At 52.6% G+C, this 24,755-nt stretch overlaps 2 protein-coding genes across 4 annotated transcripts in view; one reads left to right on the plus strand and one right to left on the minus strand.

Moving 5' to 3' along the window:
* The window catches only part of LOC137538746 (low choriolytic enzyme-like), a 1,161,243-nt gene that overhangs the window by 336,943 nt on the left and 799,545 nt on the right, over positions 1-24,755 (plus strand). The window lies entirely within an intron of this gene.
* The window catches only part of LOC137537973 (exoskeleton protein RP43-like), a 75,890-nt gene continuing 71,720 nt past the window's right edge, over positions 20,586-24,755 (minus strand). The window contains exons 7-8 of the mRNA XM_068259894.1: positions 22,417-22,523; positions 20,586-20,723 (exon numbers count right to left, since the gene is read on the minus strand). Of these exons, the coding sequence (XP_068115995.1) occupies positions 20,586-20,723; positions 22,417-22,523 (245 nt within the window). The remainder of the gene's footprint in view (positions 20,724-22,416; positions 22,524-24,755) is intronic.

Consider the following 24,755-nt stretch of genomic DNA (forward strand, 5'->3'; position numbering starts at 1 on the left):
CAGCAGACAGGTACTCCTCATCCTGACACCCACGTACAAAGCTGGAACCACCAGCCAGACAGGTACTCCTCATCCTGACACTCCAGTACAAAGCTGTTCCCATCAGCCAGACAGGTACTCCTCATCCTGACATTCCAGTACAAAGCTGGACCCATCATCCAGACAGGTACTCCTCATCCTGACACTCCAGTACAAAGCTGTACCCATCAGCCAGACAGGTACTCCTCATCCTGACACTCCAGTACAAAGCTGTACCCATCAGCCAGACAGGTACACCCCATCCTGACACCCACGTACAAAGCTGGAACCATCAGCCAGACAGGTACTCCTCATCCTGACACTCCAGTACAAAGCTGGACCCATCAGCCAGACAGGTACTCCTCATCCTGACACTCCAGTACAAAGCTGGAACCACCAGCCAGACAGGTACTCCTCATCCTGACACTCCAGTACAAAGCTGGAACCATCAGCCAGACAGGTACTCCTCATCCTGACACTCCAGTACAAAGCTGGACCCATCAGCCAGACAGGTACTCCTCATCCTGACACTCCAGTACAAAGCTGGACCCATCAGCCAGACAGGTACTCCTCATCCTGACACTCCAGTACAAAGCTGGACCCATCAGCCAGACAGGTACTCCTCATCCTGACATTCCAGTACAAAGCTGGACCCATCAGCCAGACAGGTACTCCTCATCCTGACATTCCAGTACAAAGCTGGAACCATCAGCCAGACTGGTACTCCTCATCCTGACACTCCAGTACAAAGCTGGACCCATCAGCCAGACAGGTACTCCTCATCCTGACACTCCAGTACAAAGCTGGAACCACCAGCCAGACAGGTACTCCTCATCCTGACACTCCAGTACAAAGCTGGACCCATCATCCAGACAGGTACTCCTCATCCTGACACCCAAGTACAAAGCTGGAACCATCAGCCAGACAGGTACTCCTCATCCTGACACCCCAGTACAAAGCTGGACCCATCAGCCAGACAGGTACTCCTCATCCTGACACTCCAGTACAGAGCTGTACCATCAGCCAGACAGGTACTCCTCATCCTGACACCCAAGTACAAAGCTGTACCATCAGCCAGACAGGTATTCCTCATCCTGACACCCCAGTACAAAGCTGGAACCATCACCCAGACAGGTACTCCTCATCCTGACACTCCAGTACAAAGCTGGACCCATCAGCAAGACAGGTACTCCTCATCCTGACACCCCAGTACAAAGCTGGACCCATCAGCCAGACAGGTACTCCTCATCCTGACATTCCAGTACAAAGCTGGACCCATCAGCCAGACAGGTACTCCTCATCCTGACATTCCAGTACAAAGCTGGAACCATCAGCCAGACTGGTACTCCTCATCCTGACACTCCAGTACAAAGCTGGAACCATCAGCCAGACAGGTACTCCTCACCCTGACACTCCAGTACAAAGCTGGAACCACCAGCCAGACAGGTACTCCTCATCCTGACACCCCAGTACAAAGCTGGAACCATCAGCCAGACTGGTACTCCTCATCCTGACACTCCAGTACAAAGCTGTACCATCAGCCAGACAGGTACTCCTCATCCTGACACCCAAGTACAAAGCTGTACCATCAGCCAGACAGGTATTCCTCATCCTGACACCCCAGTACAAAGCTGGAACCATCACCCAGACAGGTACTCCTCATCCTGACACTCCAGTACAAAGCTGGACCCATCAGCAAGACAGGTACTCCTCATCCTGACACCCCAGTACAAAGCTGGAACCATCAGCCAGACTGGTACTCCTCATCCTGACACTCCAGTACAAAGCTGGACCCATCAGCCAGACAGGTACTCCTCATCCTGACACCCAAGTACAAAGCTGGAACCATCAGCCAGACAGGTACTCCTCATCCTGACACTCCAGTACAAAGCTGGAACCACCAGCCAGACAGGTACTCCTCATCCTGACACCCCAGTACAAAGCTGGAACCATCAGCCAGACTGGTACTCCTCATCCTGACACTCCAGTACAAAGCTGTACCATCAGCCAGACAGGTACTCCTCATCCTGACACCCAAGTACAAAGCTGTACCATCAGCCAGACAGGTATTCCTCATCCTGACACCCCAGTACACAGCTGGAACCATCACCCAGACAGGTACTCCTCATCCTAACACTACAGTACAAAGCTGGAACCATCAGCCAGACTGGTACTCCTCATCCTGACAGTCCAGTACAAAGCTGGACCCATCAGCCAGACAGGTACTCCTCATCCTGACACTCCAGTACAAAGCTGGAACCACCAGCCAGACAGGTACTCCTCATCCTGACACTCCAGTACAAAGCTGGAACCATCAGCCAGACTGGTACTCCTCATCCTGACACTCCAGTACAAAGCTGTACCATCAGCCAGACAGGTACTCCTCATCCTGACACCCAAGCACAAAGCTGTACCATCAGCCAGACAGGTATTCCTCATCCTGACACCCCAGTACACAGCTGGAACCACCAGCCAGACAGGTACTCCTCATCCTGACACCCCAGTACAAAGCTGGAACCATCAGCCAGACTGGTACTCCTCATCCTGACACTCCAGTACAAAGCTGGACCCATCAGCCAGACAGGTACTCCTCATCCTGACACTCCAGTACAAAGCTGGAACCACCAGCCAGACAGGTACTCCTCATCCTGACACTCCAGTACAAAGCTGGACCCATCATCCAGACAGGTACTCCTCATCCTGACACCCAAGTACAAAGCTGGAACCATCAGCCAGACAGGTACTCCTCATCCTGACACTCCAGTACAAAGCTGGACCCATCAGCCAGACAGGTACTCCTCATCCTGACACTCCAGTACAAAGCTGGAACCACCAGCCAGACAGGTACTCCTCATCCTGACACCCAAGTACAAAGCTGGAACCATCAGCCAGACAGGTACTCCTCATCCTGACACCCCAGTGCAAAGCTGGAACCATCAGCCAGACAGGTATTCCTCATCCTGACACCCACGTACAAAGCTGGAACCATCAGCCAGACAGGTACTCCTCATCCTGACACTCCAGTACAAAGCTGTACCCATCAGCCAGACAGGTACTCCTCATCCTGACGCTCCAGTACAAAGCTGGAACCATCAGCCAGACAGGTACTCCTCATCCTGACATTCCAGTACAAAGCTGGACCCATCAGCCAGACAGGTACTCCTCATCCTGTCACTCCAGTACAAAGCTGAAACCATCAGTCAGACAGGTACTCCTCATCCTGACACTCCAGTACAAAGCTGGACCCATCAGCCAGACAGGTACTCCTCATCCTGACACTCCAGTACAAAGCTGGAACCATCAGCCAGACAGGTACTCCTCATTCTGACACTCCAGTACAAAGCTGGACCCATCATCCAGACAGGTACTCCTCATCCTGACACTCCAGTACAAAGCTGGAACCATCAGCCAGACAGGTACTCCTCATCCTGACACTCCAGTACAAAGCTGGAACCACCAGCCAGACAGGTACTCCTCATCCTGACACTCCAGTACAAAGCTGGACCCATCATCCAGACAGGTACTCCTCATCCTGACACCCAAGTACAAAGCTGGAACCATCAGCCAGACAGGTACTCCTCATCCTGACACCCCAGTACAAAGCTGGACCCATCAGCCAGACAGGTACTCCTCATCCTGACACTCCAGTACAGAGCTGTACCATCAGCCAGACAGGTACTCCTCATCCTGACACCCAAGTACAAAGCTGTACCATCAGCCAGACAGGTATTCCTCATCCTGACACCCCAGTACAAAGCTGGAACCATCACCCAGACAGGTACTCCTCATCCTGACACTCCAGTACAAAGCTGGAACCACCAGCCAGACAGGTACTCCTCATCCTGACACTCCAGTACAAAGCTGGACCCATCATCCAGACAGGTACTCCTCATCCTGACACCCAAGTACAAAGCTGGAACCATCAGCCAGACAGGTACTCCTCATCCTGACACCCCAGTACAAAGCTGGACCCATCAGCCAGACAGGTACTCCTCATCCTGACACTCCAGTACAGAGCTGTACCATCAGCCAGACAGGTACTCCTCATCCTGACACCCAAGTACAAAGCTGTACCATCAGCCAGACAGGTATTCCTCATCCTGACACCACAGTACAAAGCTGGAACCATCACCCAGACAGGTACTCCTCATCCTGACACTCCAGTACAAAGCTGGACCCATCAGCAAGACCGGTACTCCTCATCCTGACACCCCAGTACAAAGCTGGACCCATCAGCCAGACAGGTACTCCTCATCCTGACATTCCAGTACAAAGCTGGACCCATCAGCCAGACAGGTACTCCTCATCCTGACATTCCAGTACAAAGCTGGAACCATCAGCCAGACTGGTACTCCTCATCCTGACACTCCAGTACAAAGCTGGAACCATCAGCCAGACAGGTACTCCTCACCCTGACACTCCAGTACAAAGCTGGAACCACCAGCCAGACAGGTACTCCTCATCCTGACACCCCAGTACAAAGCTGGAACCATCAGCCAGACTGGTACTCCTCATCCTGACACTCCAGTACAAAGCTGTACCATCAGCCAGACAGGTACTCCTCATCCTGACACCCAAGTACAAAGCTGTACCATCAGCCAGACAGGTATTCCTTATCCTGAAACCCCAGTACAAAGCTGGAACCATCACCCAGACAGGTACTCCTCATCCTGACACTCCAGTACAAAGCTGGACCCATCAGCAAGACAGGTACTCCTCATCCTGACACCCCAGTACAAAGCTGGAACCATCAGCCAGACTGGTACTCCTCATCCTGACACTCCAGTACAAAGCTGGACCCATCAGCCAGACAGGTACTCCTCATCCTGACACCCAAGTACAAAGCTGGAACCATCAGCCAGACAGGTACTCCTCATCCTGACACTCCAGTACAAAGCTGGAACCACCAGCCAGACAGGTACTCCTCATCCTGACACCCCAGTACAAAGCTGGAACCATCAGCCAGACTGGTACTCCTCATCCTGACACTCCAGTACAAAGCTGTACCATCAGCCAGACAGGTACTCCTCATCCTGACACCCAAGTACAAAGCTGTACCATCAGCCAGACAGGTATTCCTCATCCTGACACCCCAGTACACAGCTGGAACCATCACCCAGACAGGTACTCCTCATCCTGACACTACAGTACAAAGCTGGAACCATCAGCCAGACTGGTACTCCTCATCCTGACACTCCAGTACAAAGCTGGACCCATCAGCCAGACAGGTACTCCTCATCCTGACACTCCAGTACAAAGCTGGAACCACCAGCCAGACAGGTACTCCTCATCCTGACACTCCAGTACAAAGCTGGAACCATCAGCCAGACTGGTACTCCTCATCCTGACACTCCAGTACAAAGCTGTACCATCAGCCAGACAGGTACTCCTCATCCTGACACCCAAGTACAAAGCTGTACCATCAGCCAGACAGGTATTCCTCATCCTGACACCCCAGTACACAGCTGGAACCACCAGCCAGACAGGTACTCCTCATCCTGACACCCCAGTACAAAGCTGGAACCATCAGCCAGACTGGTACTCCTCATCCTGACACTCCAGTACAAAGCTGGACCCATCAGCCAGACAGGTACTCCTCATCCTGACACTCCAGTACAAAGCTGGAACCACCAGCCAGACAGGTACTCCTCATCCTGACACTCCAGTACAAAGCTGGACCCATCATCCAGACAGGTACTCCTCATCCTGACACCCAAGTACAAAGCTGGAACCATCAGCCAGACAGGTACTCCTCATCCTGACACTCCAGTACAAAGCTGGACCCATCAGCCAGACAGGTACTCCTCATCCTGACACTCCAGTACAAAGCTGGAACCACCAGCCAGACAGGTACTCCTCATCCTGACACCCAAGTACAAAGCTGGAACCATCAGCCAGACAGGTACTCCTCATCCTGACACCCCAGTGCAAAGCTGGAACCATCAGCCAGACAGGTATTCCTCATCCTGACACCCACGTACAAAGCTGGAACCATCAGCCAGACAGGTACTCCTCATCCTGACACTCCAGTACAAAGCTGTACCCATCAGCCAGACAGGTACTCCTCATCCTGACGCTCCAGTACAAAGCTGGAACCATCAGCCAGACAGGTACTCCTCATCCTGACATTCCAGTACAAAGCTGGACCCATCAGCCAGACAGGTACTCCTCATCCTGTCACTCCAGTACAAAGCTGAAACCATCAGTCAGACAGGTACTCCTCATCCTGACACTCCAGTACAAAGCTGGACCCATCAGCCAGACAGGTACTCCTCATCCTGACACTCCAGTACAAAGCTGGAACCATCAGCCAGACAGGTACTCCTCATTCTGACACTCCAGTACAAAGCTGGACCCATCATCCAGACAGGTACTCCTCATCCTGACACTCCAGTACAAAGCTGGAACCATCAGCCAGACAGGTACTCCTCATCCTGACACTCCAGTACAAAGCTGGACCCATCAGCCAGACAGGTACTCCTCATCCTGACACCCAAGTACAAAGCTGGAACCATCATCCAGACAGGTACTCCTCATCCTGACACTCCAGTACAAAGCTGGAACCATCATCCAGACAGGTACTCCTCATCCTGACACCCACGTACAAAGCTGGACCCATCAGCCAGACAGGTACTCCTCATTCTGACACTCCAGTACAAAGCTGGACCCATCAGCCAGACAGGTACTCCCCATCCTGACACTCCAGTACAAAGCTGGACCCATCAGCCAGACAGGTACTCCCCATCCTGACACCCACGTACAAAGCTGGAACCATCAGCCAGACAGGTACTTCTCATCCTGACACTCCAGTACTAAGCTGGAACCATCAGCCAGACAGGTACTCCCTATCCTGATACCCCAGTACAAAGCTGGACCCATCAGCCAGACAGGTACTCCCCATCCTGACACCCCAGTACAAAGCTGGACCCATCAGCCAGACAGGTACTCCTCATCCTGACACCCACGTACAAAGCTGGAACCATCAGCCAGACAGGTACTCCTCATCCTGACACTCCAGTACAAAGCTGGAACCATCAGCCAGACAGGTACTCCCCATCCTGAAACCCCAGTACAAAGCTGGACCCATCAGCCAGACAGGCACTCCTCATCCTGACACCCACGTACAAAGCTGGAACCATCAGCCAGACAGGTACTCCTCATCCTGACACTCCAGTACAAAGCTGGAACCATCAGCCAGACAGGTATTACTCATCCTGACACTCCAGTACAAAGCTGGACCCATCAGCCAGACAGGTATTCCTCATCCGGACACTCCAGTACAAAGCAGTACCCATCAGCCAGACAGGTACTCCTCATCCTGACACCCAAGTACAAAGCTGGAACCATCAGCCAGACAGGTACTCCTCATCCTGACACCCCAGTGCAAAGCTGGAACCATCAGCCAGACAGGTATTCCTCATCCTGACACCCACGTACAAAGCTGGACCCATCAGCCAGACAGGTACTCCTCATCCGGACACTCAAGTACAAAGCTGTACCCATCAGCCAGACAGGTACTCCTCATCCTGACACCCAAGTACAAAGCTGGACCCATCAGCCAGACAGGTACTCCTCATCCGGACACTCCAGTACAAAGCTGTACCCATCAGCCAGACAGGTACTCCTCATCCTGACGCTCCAGTACAAAGCTGGAACCATCAGCCAGACAGGTACTCCTCATCCTGAAATTCCAGTTCAAAGCTGGACCCATCAGCCAGACAGGTACTCCTCATCCTGTCACTCCAGTACAAAGCTGGAACCATCAGCCAGACAGGTACTCCTCATCCTGACATTCCAGAACAAAGCTGGACCCATCAGCCAGACAGGCACTCCTCATCCTGACATCCCAGTACAAAGCTGGACCCATCATCCAGACAGGTACTCCTCATCCTGACACTCCAGTGCAAAGCTGGACCCAACAGCCAGACAGGTAATCCTCATCCTGACGCTCCAGTACAAAGCTGGAACCATCAGCCAGACAGGTACTCCTCATCCTGACACTCCAGTACAAAGTTGGACCCATCATCCAGACAGGTACTCCTCATCCTGACACTCCAGTACAAAGCTGTACCCATCAGCCAGACAGGTACTCCTCATCCTGGTGCTCCAGTACAAAGCTGGAACCATCAGCCAGACAGGTACTCCTCATCCTGACACTCCAGTACAAAGCTGGACCCATCATCCAGACAGGTACTCCTCATCCTGACACTCCAGTACAAAGCTGTTCCCATCAGCCAGACAGGTACTCCTCATCCTGACACTCCAGTACAAAGCTGGACCCATCAGCCAGACAGGTACTCCTCATCCTGACACTCCAGTACAAAGCTGGACCCATCAGCCAGACAGGTACTCCTCATCCTGACACTCCAGTACAAAGCTGGACCCATCAGCCAGACAGGTACTCCTCATCCTGACACTCCAGTACAAAGCTGGAACCATCAGCCAGACAGGTACTCCTCATCCTGACACTCCGGTACAAAGCTGGAACCATCAGCCAGACAGGTACTCCTCATCCTGACACTCCAGTACAAAGCTGGAACCATCAGCCAGACAGGTACTCCTCATCCTGACACTCCAGTACAAAGCTGGAACCATCAGCAGACAGGTACTCCTCATCCTGACACCCACGTACAAAGCTGGAACCATCAGCCAGACAGGTACTCCTCATCCTGACACTCCAGTACAAAGCTGGAACCATCAGCAGACAGGTACTCCTCATCCTGACACCCACGTACAAAGCTGGAACCACCAGCCAGACAGGTACTCCTCATCCTGACACTCCAGTACAAAGCTGTTCCCATCAGCCAGACAGGTACTCCTCATCCTGACATTCCAGTACAAAGCTGGACCCATCATCCAGACAGGTACTCCTCATCCTGACACTCCAGTACAAAGCTGTACCCATCAGCCAGACAGGTACTCCTCATCCTGACACTCCAGTACAAAGCTGTACCCATCAGCCAGACAGGTACACCCCATCCTGACACCCACGTACAAAGCTGGAACCATCAGCCAGACAGGTACTCCTCATCCTGACACTCCAGTACAAAGCTGGACCCATCAGCCAGACAGGTACTCCTCATCCTGACACTCCAGTACAAAGCTGGAACCACCAGCCAGACAGGTACTCCTCATCCTGACACTCCAGTACAAAGCTGGAACCATCAGCCAGACAGGTACTCCTCATCCTGACACTCCAGTACAAAGCTGGACCCATCAGCCAGACAGGTACTCCTCATCCTGACACTCCAGTACAAAGCTGGACCCATCAGCCAGACAGGTACTCCTCATCCTGACACTCCAGTACAAAGCTGGACCCATCAGCCAGACAGGTACTCCTCATCCTGACATTCCAGTACAAAGCTGGACCCATCAGCCAGACAGGTACTCCTCATCCTGACATTCCAGTACAAAGCTGGAACCATCAGCCAGACTGGTACTCCTCATCCTGACACTCCAGTACAAAGCTGGACCCATCAGCCAGACAGGTACTCCTCATCCTGACACTCCAGTACAAAGCTGGAACCACCAGCCAGACAGGTACTCCTCATCCTGACACTCCAGTACAAAGCTGGACCCATCATCCAGACAGGTACTCCTCATCCTGACACCCAAGTACAAAGCTGGAACCATCAGCCAGACAGGTACTCCTCATCCTGACACCCCAGTACAAAGCTGGACCCATCAGCCAGACAGGTACTCCTCATCCTGACACTCCAGTACAGAGCTGTACCATCAGCCAGACAGGTACTCCTCATCCTGACACCCAAGTACAAAGCTGTACCATCAGCCAGACAGGTATTCCTCATCCTGACACCCCAGTACAAAGCTGGAACCATCACCCAGACAGGTACTCCTCATCCTGACACTCCAGTACAAAGCTGGACCCATCAGCAAGACAGGTACTCCTCATCCTGACACCCCAGTACAAAGCTGGACCCATCAGCCAGACAGGTACTCCTCATCCTGACATTCCAGTACAAAGCTGGACCCATCAGCCAGACAGGTACTCCTCATCCTGACATTCCAGTACAAAGCTGGAACCATCAGCCAGACTGGTACTCCTCATCCTGACACTCCAGTACAAAGCTGGAACCATCAGCCAGACAGGTACTCCTCACCCTGACACTCCAGTACAAAGCTGGAACCACCAGCCAGACAGGTACTCCTCATCCTGACACCCCAGTACAAAGCTGGAACCATCAGCCAGACTGGTACTCCTCATCCTGACACTCCAGTACAAAGCTGTACCATCAGCCAGACAGGTACTCCTCATCCTGACACCCAAGTACAAAGCTGTACCATCAGCCAGACAGGTATTCCTCATCCTGACACCCCAGTACAAAGCTGGAACCATCACCCAGACAGGTACTCCTCATCCTGACACTCCAGTACAAAGCTGGACCCATCAGCAAGACAGGTACTCCTCATCCTGACACCCCAGTACAAAGCTGGAACCATCAGCCAGACTGGTACTCCTCATCCTGACACTCCAGTACAAAGCTGGACCCATCAGCCAGACAGGTACTCCTCATCCTGACACCCAAGTACAAAGCTGGAACCATCAGCCAGACAGGTACTCCTCATCCTGACACTCCAGTACAAAGCTGGAACCACCAGCCAGACAGGTACTCCTCATCCTGACACCCCAGTACAAAGCTGGAACCATCAGCCAGACTGGTACTCCTCATCCTGACACTCCAGTACAAAGCTGTACCATCAGCCAGACAGGTACTCCTCATCCTGACACCCAAGTACAAAGCTGTACCATCAGCCAGACAGGTATTCCTCATCCTGACACCCCAGTACACAGCTGGAACCATCACCCAGACAGGTACTCCTCATCCTAACACTACAGTACAAAGCTGGAACCATCAGCCAGACTGGTACTCCTCATCCTGACACTCCAGTACAAAGCTGGACCCATCAGCCAGACAGGTACTCCTCATCCTGACACTCCAGTACAAAGCTGGAACCACCAGCCAGACAGGTACTCCTCATCCTGACACTCCAGTACAAAGCTGGAACCATCAGCCAGACTGGTACTCCTCATCCTGACACTCCAGTACAAAGCTGTACCATCAGCCAGACAGGTACTCCTCATCCTGACACCCAAGTACAAAGCTGTACCATCAGCCAGACAGGTATTCCTCATCCTGACACCCCAGTACACAGCTGGAACCACCAGCCAGACAGGTACTCCTCATCCTGACACCCCAGTACAAAGCTGGAACCATCAGCCAGACTGGTACTCCTCATCCTGACACTCCAGTACAAAGCTGGACCCATCAGCCAGACAGGTACTCCTCATCCTGACACTCCAGTACAAAGCTGGAACCACCAGCCAGACAGGTACTCCTCATCCTGACACTCCAGTACAAAGCTGGACCCATCATCCAGACAGGTACTCCTCATCCTGACACCCAAGTACAAAGCTGGAACCATCAGCCAGACAGGTACTCCTCATCCTGACACTCCAGTACAAAGCTGGACCCATCAGCCAGACAGGTACTCCTCATCCTGACACTCCAGTACAAAGCTGGAACCACCAGCCAGACAGGTACTCCTCATCCTGACACCCAAGTACAAAGCTGGAACCATCAGCCAGACAGGTACTCCTCATCCTGACACCCCAGTGCAAAGCTGGAACCATCAGCCAGACAGGTATTCCTCATCCTGACACCCACGTACAAAGCTGGAACCATCAGCCAGACAGGTACTCCTCATCCTGACACTCCAGTACAAAGCTGTACCCATCAGCCAGACAGGTACTCCTCATCCTGACGCTCCAGTACAAAGCTGGAACCATCAGCCAGACAGGTACTCCTCATCCTGACATTCCAGTACAAAGCTGGACCCATCAGCCAGACAGGTACTCCTCATCCTGTCACTCCAGTACAAAGCTGAAACCATCAGTCAGACAGGTACTCCTCATCCTGACACTCCAGTACAAAGCTGGACCCATCAGCCAGACAGGTACTCCTCATCCTGACACTCCAGTACAAAGCTGGAACCATCAGCCAGACAGGTACTCCTCATTCTGACACTCCAGTACAAAGCTGGACCCATCATCCAGACAGGTACTCCTCATCCTGACACTCCAGTACAAAGCTGGAACCATCAGCCAGACAGGTACTCCTCATCCTGACACTCCAGTACAAAGCTGGAACCACCAGCCAGACAGGTACTCCTCATCCTGACACTCCAGTACAAAGCTGGACCCATCATCCAGACAGGTACTCCTCATCCTGACACCCAAGTACAAAGCTGGAACCATCAGCCAGACAGGTACTCCTCATCCTGACACCCCAGTACAAAGCTGGACCCATCAGCCAGACAGGTACTCCTCATCCTGACACTCCAGTACAGAGCTGTACCATCAGCCAGACAGGTACTCCTCATCCTGACACCCAAGTACAAAGCTGTACCATCAGCCAGACAGGTATTCCTCATCCTGACACCCCAGTACAAAGCTGGAACCATCACCCAGACAGGTACTCCTCATCCTGACACTCCAGTACAAAGCTGGACCCATCAGCAAGACAGGTACTCCTCATCCTGACACCCCAGTACAAAGCTGGACCCATCAGCCAGACAGGTACTCCTCATCCTGACATTCCAGTACAAAGCTGGACCCATCAGCCAGACAGGTACTCCTCATCCTGACATTCCAGTACAAAGCTGGAACCATCAGCCAGACTGGTACTCCTCATCCTGACACTCCAGTACAAAGCTGGAACCATCAGCCAGACAGGTACTCCTCACCCTGACACTCCAGTACAAAGCTGGAACCACCAGCCAGACAGGTACTCCTCATCCTGACACCCCAGTACAAAGCTGGAACCATCAGCCAGACTGGTACTCCTCATCCTGACACTCCAGTACAAAGCTGTACCATCAGCCAGACAGGTACTCCTCATCCTGACACCCAAGTACAAAGCTGTACCATCAGCCAGACAGGTATTCCTCATCCTGACACCCCAGTACAAAGCTGGAACCATCACCCAGACAGGTACTCCTCATCCTGACACTCCAGTACAAAGCTGGACCCATCAGCCAGACAGGTACTCCTCATCCTGACACCCCAGTACAAAGCTGGAACCATCAGCCAGACTGGTACTCCTCATCCTGACACTCCAGTACAAAGCTGGACCCATCAGCCAGACAGGTACTCCTCATCCTGACACCCAAGTACAAAGCTGGAACCATCAGCCAGACAGGTACTCCTCATCCTGACACTCCAGTACAAAGCTGGAACCACCAGCCAGACAGGTACTCCTCATCCTGACACCCCAGTACAAAGCTGGAACCATCAGCCAGACTGGTACTCCTCATCCTGACACTCCAGTACAAAGCTGTACCATCAGCCAGACAGGTACTCCTCATCCTGACACCCAAGTACAAAGCTGTACCATCAGCCAGACAGGTATTCCTCATCCTGACACCCCAGTACACAGCTGGAACCATCACCCAGACAGGTACTCCTCATCCTGACACTACAGTACAAAGCTGGAACCATCAGCCAGACTGGTACTCCTCATCCTGACACTCCAGTACAAAGCTGGACCCATCAGCCAGACAGGTACTCCTCATCCTGACACTCCAGTACAAAGCTGGAACCACCAGCCAGACAGGTACTCCTCATCCTGACACTCCAGTACAAAGCTGGAACCATCAGCCAGACTGGTACTCCTCATCCTGACACTCCAGTACAAAGCTGTACCATCAGCCAGACAGGTACTCCTCATCCTGACACCCAAGTACAAAGCTGTACCATCAGCCAGACAGGTATTCCTCATCCTGACACCCCAGTACACAGCTGGAACCACCAGCCAGACAGGTACTCCTCATCCTGACACCCCAGTACAAAGCTGGAACCATCAGCCAGACTGGTACTCCTCATCCTGACACTCCAGTACAAAGCTGGACCCATCAGCCAGACAGGTACTCCTCATCCTGACACTCCAGTACAAAGCTGGAACCACCAGCCAGACAGGTACTCCTCATCCTGACACTCCAGTACAAAGCTGGACCCATCATCCAGACAGGTACTCCTCATCCTGACACCCAAGTACAAAGCTGGAACCATCAGCCAGACAGGTACTCCTCATCCTGACACTCCAGTACAAAGCTGGACCCATCAGCCAGACAGGTACTCCTCATCCTGACACTCCAGTACAAAGCTGGAACCACCAGCCAGACAGGTACTCCTCATCCTGACACCCAAGTACAAAGCTGGAACCATCAGCCAGACAGGTACTCCTCATCCTGACACCCCAGTGCAAAGCTGGAACCATCAGCCAGACAGGTATTCCTCATCCTGACACCCACGTACAAAGCTGGAACCATCAGCCAGACAGGTACTCCTCATCCTGACACTCCAGTACAAAGCTGTACCCATCAGCCAGACAGGTACTCCTCATCCTGACGCTCCAGTACAAAGCTGGAACCATCAGCCAGACAGGTACTCCTCATCCTGACATTCCAGTACAAAGCTGGACCCATCAGCCAGACAGGTACTCCTCATCCTGTCACTCCAGTACAAAGCTGAAACCATCAGTCAGACAGGTACTCCTCATCCTGACACTCCAGTACAAAGCTGGACCCATCAGCCAGACAGGTACTCCTCATCCTGACACTCCAGTACAAAGCTGGAACCATCAGCCAGACAGGTACTCCTCATTCTGACACTCCAGTACAAAGCTGGACCCATCATCCAGACAGGTACTCCTCATCCTGACACTCCAGTACAAAGCTGGAACCATCAGCCAGACAGGTACTCCTCATCCTGACACCCAAGTACAAAGCTGGAACCATCATCCAGACAGGTACTCCTCATCCTGACACTCCAGTACAAAGCTGGAACCATCATCCAGACAGGTACTCCTCATCCTGACACCCACGTACAAAGCTGGACCCATCAGCCAGACAGGTACTCCTCATTCTGACACTCCAGTACAAAGCTGGACCCATCAGCCAGACAGGTACTCCCCATCCTGACACTCCAGTACAAAGCTGGACCCATCAGCCAGACAGGTACTCCCCATCCTGACACCCACGTACAAAGCTGGAACCATCAGCCAGACAGGTACTTCTCATCCTGACACTCCAGTACAAAGCTGGAACCATCAGCCAGACAGGTACTCCCCATCCTGATACCCCAGTACAAAGCTGGACCCATCAGCCAGACAGGTACTCCCCATCCTGACACCCCAGTACAAAGCTGGACCCATCAGCCAGACAGGTACTCCTCATCCTGACACCCACGTACAAAGCTGGAACCATCAGCCAGACAGGTACTCCTCATCCTGACACTCCAGTACAAAGCTGGAACCATCAGCCAGACAGGTACTCCCCATCCTGACACCCCAGTACAAAGCTGGACCCATCAGCCAGACAGGCACTCCTCATCCTGACACCCACGTACAAAGCTGGAACCATCAGCCAGACAGGTACTCCTCATCCTGACACCCACGTACAAAGCTGGAACCATCAGCCAGACAGGTACTCCTCATCCTGACACTCCAGTACAAAGCTGGACCCATCAGCCAGACAGGTACTACTCATCCTGACACTCCAGTACAAAGCTGGACCCATCAGCCAGACAGGTACTCCTCATCCTGACACTCCAGTACAAAGCTGGACCCATCATCCAGACAGGTACTCCTCATCCTGACACTCCAGTACAAAGCTGGACCCATCAACCAGACAGGTACTCCTCATCCTGACACTCCAGTACAAAGCTGGACCCATCAGCCAGACAGGTACTCCTCATCCTGACACTCCAGTACAAAGCTGGACCCATCAGCCAGACAGGTACTCCTCATCCTGACACTCCAGTACAAAGCTGGAACCATCAGCCAGACAGGTACTCCCCATCCTGACACCCCAGTACAAAGCTGGACCCATCAGCCAGACAGGCACTCCTCATCCTGACAATCCAGTACAAAGCTGGAACCATCAGCCAGACAGGTACCCCTCATCCTGACACCCACGTACAAAGCTGGAACCATCAGCCAGACAGGTACTTCTCATCCTGACACCCACGTACAAAGCTGGAACCATCAGCCAGACAGGTACTCCTCATCCTGACACTCCAGTACAAAGCTGGACCCATCAGCCAGACAGGTACTACTCATCCTGACACTCCAGTACAAAGCTGGACCCATCAGCCAGACAGGTACTCCTCATCCTGACACTCCAGTACAAAGCTGGACCCATCATCCAGACAGGTACTCCTCATCCTGACACTCCAGTACAAAGCTGGACCCATCAGCCAGACAGGTACTCCTCATCCTGACACTCCAGTACAAAGCTGGACCCATCAGCCAGACAGGTACTCCTGATCCTGACACCCACGTACAAAGCTGGACCCATCAGCCAGACAGGTACTCCTCATTCTGACACTCCAGTACAAAGCTGGACCCATCAGCCAGACAGGTACTCCCCATCCTGACACCCCAGTACAAAGCTGGACCCATCAGCCAGACAGGTACTCCTCATCCTGACAACCACGTACAAAGCTGGACCCATCAGCCAGACAGGTACTCCTCATCCTGACACTCCAGTACAAAGCTGTTCCCATCAGCCAGACAGGTACTTCTCATCCTGACACCCACGTACAAAGCTGGAACCATCAGCCAGACAGGTACTCCCCATCCTGACACCCCAGTACAAAGCTGGACCCATCAGCCAGACAGGTACTCCTCATCCTGACACCCACGTACAAAGCTGGAACCATCAGCCAGACAGGTACTCCTCATCCTGACACTCCAGTACAAAGCTGGAACCACCAGCCAGACAGGTACTCCTCATCCTGTCACTCCAGTACAAAGCTGGACCCATCATCCAGACAGGTACTCCTCATCCTGACACTCCGGTACAAAGCTGGAACCATCAGCCAGACAGGTACTCCTCATCCTGACACTACAGTACAAAGCTGGAACCATCAGCCAGACTGGTACTCCTCGTCCTGACACTCCAGTACAAAGCTGGACCCATCAGCCAGACAGGTACTCCTCATCCTGACACTCCAGTACAAAGCTGGAACCACCAGCCAGACAGGTACTCCTCATCCTGACACTCCAGTACAAAGCTGGAACCATCAGCCAGACTGGTACTCCTCATCCTGACACTCCAGTACAAAGCTGTACCATCAGCCAGACAGGTACTCCTCATCCTGACACCCAAGTACAAAGCTGTACCATCAGCCAGACAGGTATTCCTCATCCTGACACCCCAGTACACAGCTGGAACCACCAGCCAGACAGGTACTCCTCATCCTGACACCCCAGTACAAAGCTGGAACCATCAGCCAGACTGGTACTCCTCATCCTGACACTCCAGTACAAAGCTGGACCCATCAGCCAGACAGGTACTCCTCATCCTGACACTCCAGTACAAAGCTGGACCCATCATCCAGACAGGTACTCCTCATCCTGACACCCAAGTACAAAGCTGGAACCATCAGCCAGACAGGTACTCCTCATCCTGACACTCCAGTACAAAGCTGGACCCATCAGCCAGACAGGTACTCCTCATCCTGACACTCCAGTACAAAGCTGGAACCACCAGCCAGACAGGTACTCCTCATCCTGACACCCAAGTACAAAGCTGGAACCATCAGCCAGACAGGTACTCCTCATCCTGACACCCCAGTGCAAAGCTGGAACCATCAGCCAGACAGGTATTCCTCATCCTGACACCCACGTACAAAGCTGGAACCATCAGCCAGACAGGTACTCCTCATCCTGACACTCCAGTACAAAGCTGTACCCATCAGCCAGACAGGTACTCCTCATCCTGACGCTCCAGTACAAAGCTGGAACCATCAGCCAGACAGGTACTCCTCATCCTGACATTCCAGTACAAAGCTGGACCCATCAGCCAGACAGGTACTCCTCATCCTGTCACTCCAGTACAAAGCTGAAACCATCAGTCAGACAGGTACTCCTCATCCTGACACTCCAGTACAAAGCTGGACCCATCAGCCAGACAGGTACTCCTCATCCTGACACTCCAGTACAAAGCTGGAACCATCAGCCAGACAGGTACTCCTCATCCTGACACTCCAGTACAAAGCTGGACCCATCAGCCAGACAGGTACTCCAGTCCTCATCCTGACACCCAAGTACAAAGCTGGAACCATCATCCAGACAGATACTCCTCATCCTGACACTCCAGTACAAAGCTGGAACCATCATCCAGACAGGTACTCCTCATCCTGACACCCACGTACAAAGCTGGACCCATCAGCCAGACAGGTACTCCTCATTCTGACACTCCAGTACAAAGCTGGACCCATCAGCCAGACAGGTACTCCCCATCCTGACACTCCAGTACAAAGCTGGACCCATCAGCCAGACAGGTACTCCCCATCCTGACACCCACGTACAAAGCTGGAACCATCAGCCAGACAGGTACTTCTCATCCTGACACTCCAGTACAAAGCTGGAACCATCAGCCAGACAGGTACTCCCCATCCTGATACCCCAGTACAAAGCTGGACCCATCAGCCAGACAGGTACTCCCCATCCTGACACCCCAGTACAAAGCTGGACCCATCAGCCAGACAGGTACTCCTCATCCTGACACCCACGTACAAAGCTGGAACCATCAGCCAGACAGGTACTCCTCATCCTGACACTCCAGTACAAAGCTGGAACCATCAGCCAGACAGGTACTCCCCATCCTGACACCCCAGTACAAAGCTGGACCCATCAGCCAGACAGGCACTCCTCATCCTGACACCCACGTACAAAGCTGGAACCATCAGCCAGACAGGTACTCCTCATCCTGACACCCACGTACAAAGCTGGAACCATCAGCCAGACAGGTACTCCTCATCCTGACACTCCAGTACAAAGCTGGACCCATCAGCCAGACAGGTACTACTCATCCTGACACTCCAGTACAAAGCTGGACCCATCAGCCAGACAGGTACTCCTCATCCTGACACTCCAGTACAAAGCTGGACCCATCATCCAGACAGGTACTCCTCATCCTGACACTCCAGTACAAAGCTGGACCCATCATCCAGACAGGTACTCCTCATCCTGACACTCCAGTACAAAGCTGGACCCATCAGCCAGACAGGTACTCCTCATCCTGACACTTCAGTACAAAGCTGGACCCATCAGCCAGACAGGTACTCCTCATCCTGACACTCCAGTACAAAGCTGGAACCATCAGCCAGACAGGTACTCCCCATCCTGACACCCCAGTACAAAGCTGGACCCATCAGCCAGACAGGCACTCCTCATCCTGACACTCCAGTACAAAGCTGGAACCATCAGCCAGACAGGTACCCCTCATCCTGACACCCACGTACAACGCTGGAACCATCAGCCAGACAGGTACTCCTCATCCTGACACCCACGTACAAAGCTGGAACCATCAGCCAGACAGGTACTCCTCATCCTGACACTCCAGTACAAAGCTGGACCCATCAGCCAGACAGGTACTACTCATCCTGACACTCCAGTACAAAGCTGGACCCATCAGCCAGACAGGTACTCCTCATCCTGACACTCCAGTACAAAGCTGGACCCATCATCCAGACAGGTACTCCTCATCCTGACACTCCAGTACAAAGCTGGACCCATCAGCCAGACAGGTACTCCTCATCCTGACACTCCAGTACAAAGCTGGACCCATCAGCCAGACAGGTACTCCTGATCCTGACACCCACGTACAAAGCTGGACCCATCAGCCAGACAGGTACTCCTCATTCTGACACTCCAGTACAAAGCTGGACCCATCAGCCAGACAGGTACTCCCCATCCTGACACCCCAGTACAAAGCTGGACCCATCAGCCAGACAGGTACTCCTCATCCTGACAACCACGTACAAAGCTGGACCCATCAGCCAGACAGGTACTCCTCATCCTGACACTCCAGTACAAAGCTGTTCCCATCAGCCAGACAGGTACTTCTCATCCTGACACCCACGTACAAAGCTGGAACCATCAGCCAGACAGGTACTCCCCATCCTGACACCCCAGTACAAAGCTGGACCCATCAGCCAGACAGGTACTCCTCATCCTGACACCCACGTACAAAGCTGGAACCATCAGCCAGACAGGTACTCCTCATCCTGACACTCCAGTACAAAGCTGGAACCACCAGCCAGACAGGTACTCCTCATCCTGTCACTCCAGTACAAAGCTGGACCCATCATCCAGACAGGTACTCCTCATCCTGACACTCCGGTACAAAGCTGGAACCATCAGCCAGACAGGTACTCCTCATCCTGACACTCACGTACAAAGCTGGAACCATCAGCCAGACAGGTACTCCTCCATACCTCCCAACATTTTAAAGCTGGGAATCGGGACACTTAGGCCACACCCCTAGCCACCCCTCCCCACTCTCATGGTGAGGATGGCCATGAGAGTGGGGAGGAGGGTGCCAATTCAAGAACAAAATGATCGAGGCGCCAGCCGCGGGTAAATGGGATGCGGGACGCGTGCATCCCATTACTACCTCCCTCCCTTGAAATCTGTCCCCCCCCCCTGTGTCTCCCCCCTGTTTGCAGAGTGCGCAGCTAAGCGGAGCAGGCTGTGAGCTTACCGGTATCCATGGACACGTACCACCATCTGGCTTCCTGCTTCCTGTGACGTCACAGGAAGCAGATTGAAGCCGGACATCGGTACGTGTTCATGGATACCAGTAAGCTCACAGCCCGCTCCGCTTAGCTGCGCACTCTGCAAACGGGGGAGACACGGGGGGGGGGGCAGATTCCAAGGGAGGGAGGGAGGTAGTAATGGGATGCACGCGTCCCGCATCCCATTTACCCGCGGCTGGCTCCTTGATCATTTTTTTTTCCACCCTCACTGCCCACTGCTGCCCGGGACTTGGGGGGCTCATACCGTGACAGCGGGAGAGCCCCCCAAAATCGTGACAGTCCCGACGAGATCGGGACGGTTGGGCCCTATGCTCCTCATCCTGACACCCCAGTACAAAGCTGGACCCATCAGCCAGACAGGTACTCCTCATCTCCACTCCAGTTTAAAAGCTCCTGAAGTCTCCCAACTCACTATGAAGATCTTGAAAGCCTCAGGTTTTAGATGTAAGCATAGTCTACCCACATGTGACCATGTTGGCACCCCAAGAGTCATTCCGTGAGAAGAGCAACACTATGAGCACAGCACGGGGTGCAGAGATTACTTGGGGTTTCAGCAGAGCCGGGACAAGGTCCTCCAGCACCCAAGGCTGAGACACCAAAGTGCGCCCCTCCATCCCTGCCACCCCAGCTGTCACACACTGATTGCTATTACACTAAGAGGCTCCTCCTCCATTCCTCCCACCCCAGCTGTCACACACTGATTGCTATTAGACTAAGAGGCCCCTCCTCCATCCCTCCCACCCCAGCCGCCACACACTGTATACACACACACACACACACACACACACACACACACACACACACACACACACACACAGAGCAGGGACAAGGTCCTCCAGCACCCAAGGCTGAGACACCAAAGTGCGACCCTCCATCCCTCTCACCCCAGCTGTCACACACTGATTGCTATTAGACTAAGAGGGCCACAGGGCCCACAACCTCCCCAGCACCTTAATATGTAGTTATGTGGCTTGCAGTCACTGCTATGTATCCCCTTTTCTTATTTCTTTCTGCTTCATACACAATTAGGAATGACAGCTGAATGAATTCTGCGCCCCCTCCTACACTGCGCCCTGAGGCTGGAGCCTCTCCAGCCTATGCCTCGGCCCGGCCCTGGGTTTCAGGGCAATGGAGCTGGAATGAGGAGGGAGAGCAGATAGTGCAGGCCTCACTTCAGGTGTACCGGATGGAGGGGTAGCTTACAACTAGAGCAGGATCGTCCACCAGGCAACAATCCACTCTGTCTGGGAGAGTTTCCAAACCTCTGTTTGTTCACCGGGAGGCGGGAGCTACAGAAACACCTGGCGGCTCATTTCAACTGAGGACCACACCTACTGACTCTTCAGGGGCAGAGAAGGCAGTGGTCTCCAAGGGGCAAAAATAGGAACAGGAAAAGGGGCAGTTGGGACATAAGTCAGGGGTTATCGTGTCTCAGTAGCCAGCGGAAGAATGTTTATAAAATATGAATTTCACTGAAAGTTAAAGGACTACTGTAGGGGTGTCGGGGGAAAAAGAGTTGAACTTACCCGGGGCTTCTAATGGTCCCCCGCAGGCATCCTGTGCCGGCGCAGCCACTCCCCAATGCTCCGGCCCCGCCTCCGCTTCACTTCTGGAATTTACGACTTTAGAGTTGGAAAACCACAGTGCCTCTAGAAACCACAGGACCATTAGAAGCCCTGGGTAAGTTCAACTCATTTCCCCCCGACCCCCTACAGTATTCCTTTAAGTGTTTAAAAGGAGGAAAACTCTCAGGTATGTGACATGTTGCTCACCTTATATCCAGGCGGGGCGATGATGGTGTAGAAGACTGGGATACCGTCGTCGGTCGAAGTTACAACAATGTAACTAAAAGAGGATGTGTAAGTTCCACCATACTTCACTGTAAAGGGAAAGAATGGTGCACATGAGTTACAAAGCTCTCACAGAGCTAACACCAAAGAAAACAGAGGGCCGGCACTCAGAGATAAGAGCTTGCGGGGCCGGAGAGTAAGGTTCGGGCTGCGATGTGTAGCTTGTCAGGGTGCTCAAAGCCAAAGCAATTCCATGCAGCAACAATAGAGACAATAAAAACACTAGGCACTACTGACAGTTATTTATTGCTTCACTAGCTGGACGCCCGGCGTTGCCCGGATGTGTATTTGGCTGGTGTTGGCTCCGCCCACTTTTTTCTAACCCTAATGGCCCGTACTCACGGGCTGCAGAAGTGGCCTGTCGCCAGCACACGTGAGCGTGCTAGCGACAGGCCGGCGACAGCTTCTCTCCAGGTCCCTCCGCGTACACACGCGGAAGAGGGACCAGCGGCGAGACGGAAGCTGTCGCCGACGTTCCTCCTCCCCCCGCCGGAAGCTTCATTCACCTCTATGGAGGTCGCTGTCGCTAGTCCGCGTACTCACGCGGACTAGCGACAGTTGCGGCGGAGGTGCGGCGGCGACTGTTGCCATGCGATTGAAACTTTCAATCGCATGGCGACAAGAGCGGCGGGCGACAGTTCGGGGTGCGCGCGCGTGCGACGGCCCATACTCACGGGCGACCTGTCGCCGCAACACGCGCGCGCCGCGTGTTGAGGCGACAAAAGTCCCTCGTGAGTATGGGCCATAACACACAATTACTCAATGAACTAGTTTGTGAGCTTTGTGGTCCTTGGCATGAATAATTTGCATTGAAATGAAACAAATTTGATTGGCTGTTTGTGGCTCCACCCCCTTTTCTGAATTTGAACCCATTCAGTCACCCAATGACCAACTGTACCAGGTTTGAGGCCTGTGCCATTAACAGTGCAAGAATGGCAGCAATGCAATATTCCCCTTGAAAATCAATAGGTGAATTTTGATTGGCTGCTGTGATATGCGTAGAGGGGCGTGGCAGGAGGTCGCCTGGTCATCTACTGTTCACTCACAGCTAATAGTGCTTTCTCACTCCATTGCTCGATTTATACGCCAGCTTGGCAAGTCTTAAAGGGACATTACTCAGTTATACAGGAGGTCTTATTTACTTACATAGATTGCCAGGGGCTGAATTTATGATGCTTATTGAAGCAGAAGTGCTTTTATATTAGCTTATGACTTATTTGTACATTGAGTCATGAACTTTATACTGTGATTTGTTATAATACTGATTGGACATCCCCCCCCCCCCACCTGCTATTGTGTTGTTTTTTAATTGGTTTTAATTAGTTTTGTTCCATAATTAGGGTTCGATCACACTAGGGGCGTTTTTGACATTTTTTAAGCACTGGCAATTTTCAAAATCACCCTGAAATCGCTTGTGCAATGATTCTCTATGACAAAGTTCACATCTGAGCGGTTCGTTTCCGATCCGCTCAGAAAAGCGCTGCATGGGCCCTTTTTGGAGCAATTCCGCCTCAATGGGAGGTATAGGAAAACGCAAAACGCTCAAAAAATTGCTTTGTGCAGCGATTGCGTGAGCATTTTTAAGAACAAATACATTGTATTTATTATTTTCTGGATCAAAGTGTAAGGCTTGGTGGTGTATTCTCCACAGTCAGCATGCAACGCATGAGCTGGCGTGGAGGAGGTACACACACTAGCACCAGGAAACAGGCTATCCCTAGTATAGTGGAGGGGAGGACTGACTCCAATAGGAGATTGTGGCGCACAGAGCCGGTGCAGATCTGGCAGCCACAAACAATGCTTTCGTTATAACGTCTCAGCGCAAAGTAGTGCTGAGCGCATAAACCAGAACTGAGGAGATCAGGACAGGTAGACAGAATGAACGCTTGCTAGCTAGCGGCTACTTAGCGACAGCAAGCGTCCAAAACCAGACAGACTGGAATGAGGCAGCCAATGCGATGCGGCGATGGCGTGCCTCACAAAGACAGGACAGGATAGTCAGAAAATAGCAGGATTAAGATAGATGAACGTAACACAGATAAATATACAATAAGTATGTTTTCCTAGCGCATTACAATTACAGCTATCAATGAAACTATTTGTAACGTCTGACTAACATATGTATATATCGGCAATGAACCGATATATGACATAAGCTGGAACACTGACTTAGACTGGAGCAATACAGGGAACAGGACTCAGAAGGATTCGCTATCTCTTCGCAGAGATGAACGCAATCCACAAACGGTAACAGAACAGGA

This window comes from Hyperolius riggenbachi, chromosome 11, assembly GCF_040937935.1.
Source record: "Hyperolius riggenbachi isolate aHypRig1 chromosome 11, aHypRig1.pri, whole genome shotgun sequence".
NCBI classification, from domain to species: Eukaryota; Metazoa; Chordata; class Amphibia; order Anura; family Hyperoliidae; genus Hyperolius; species Hyperolius riggenbachi.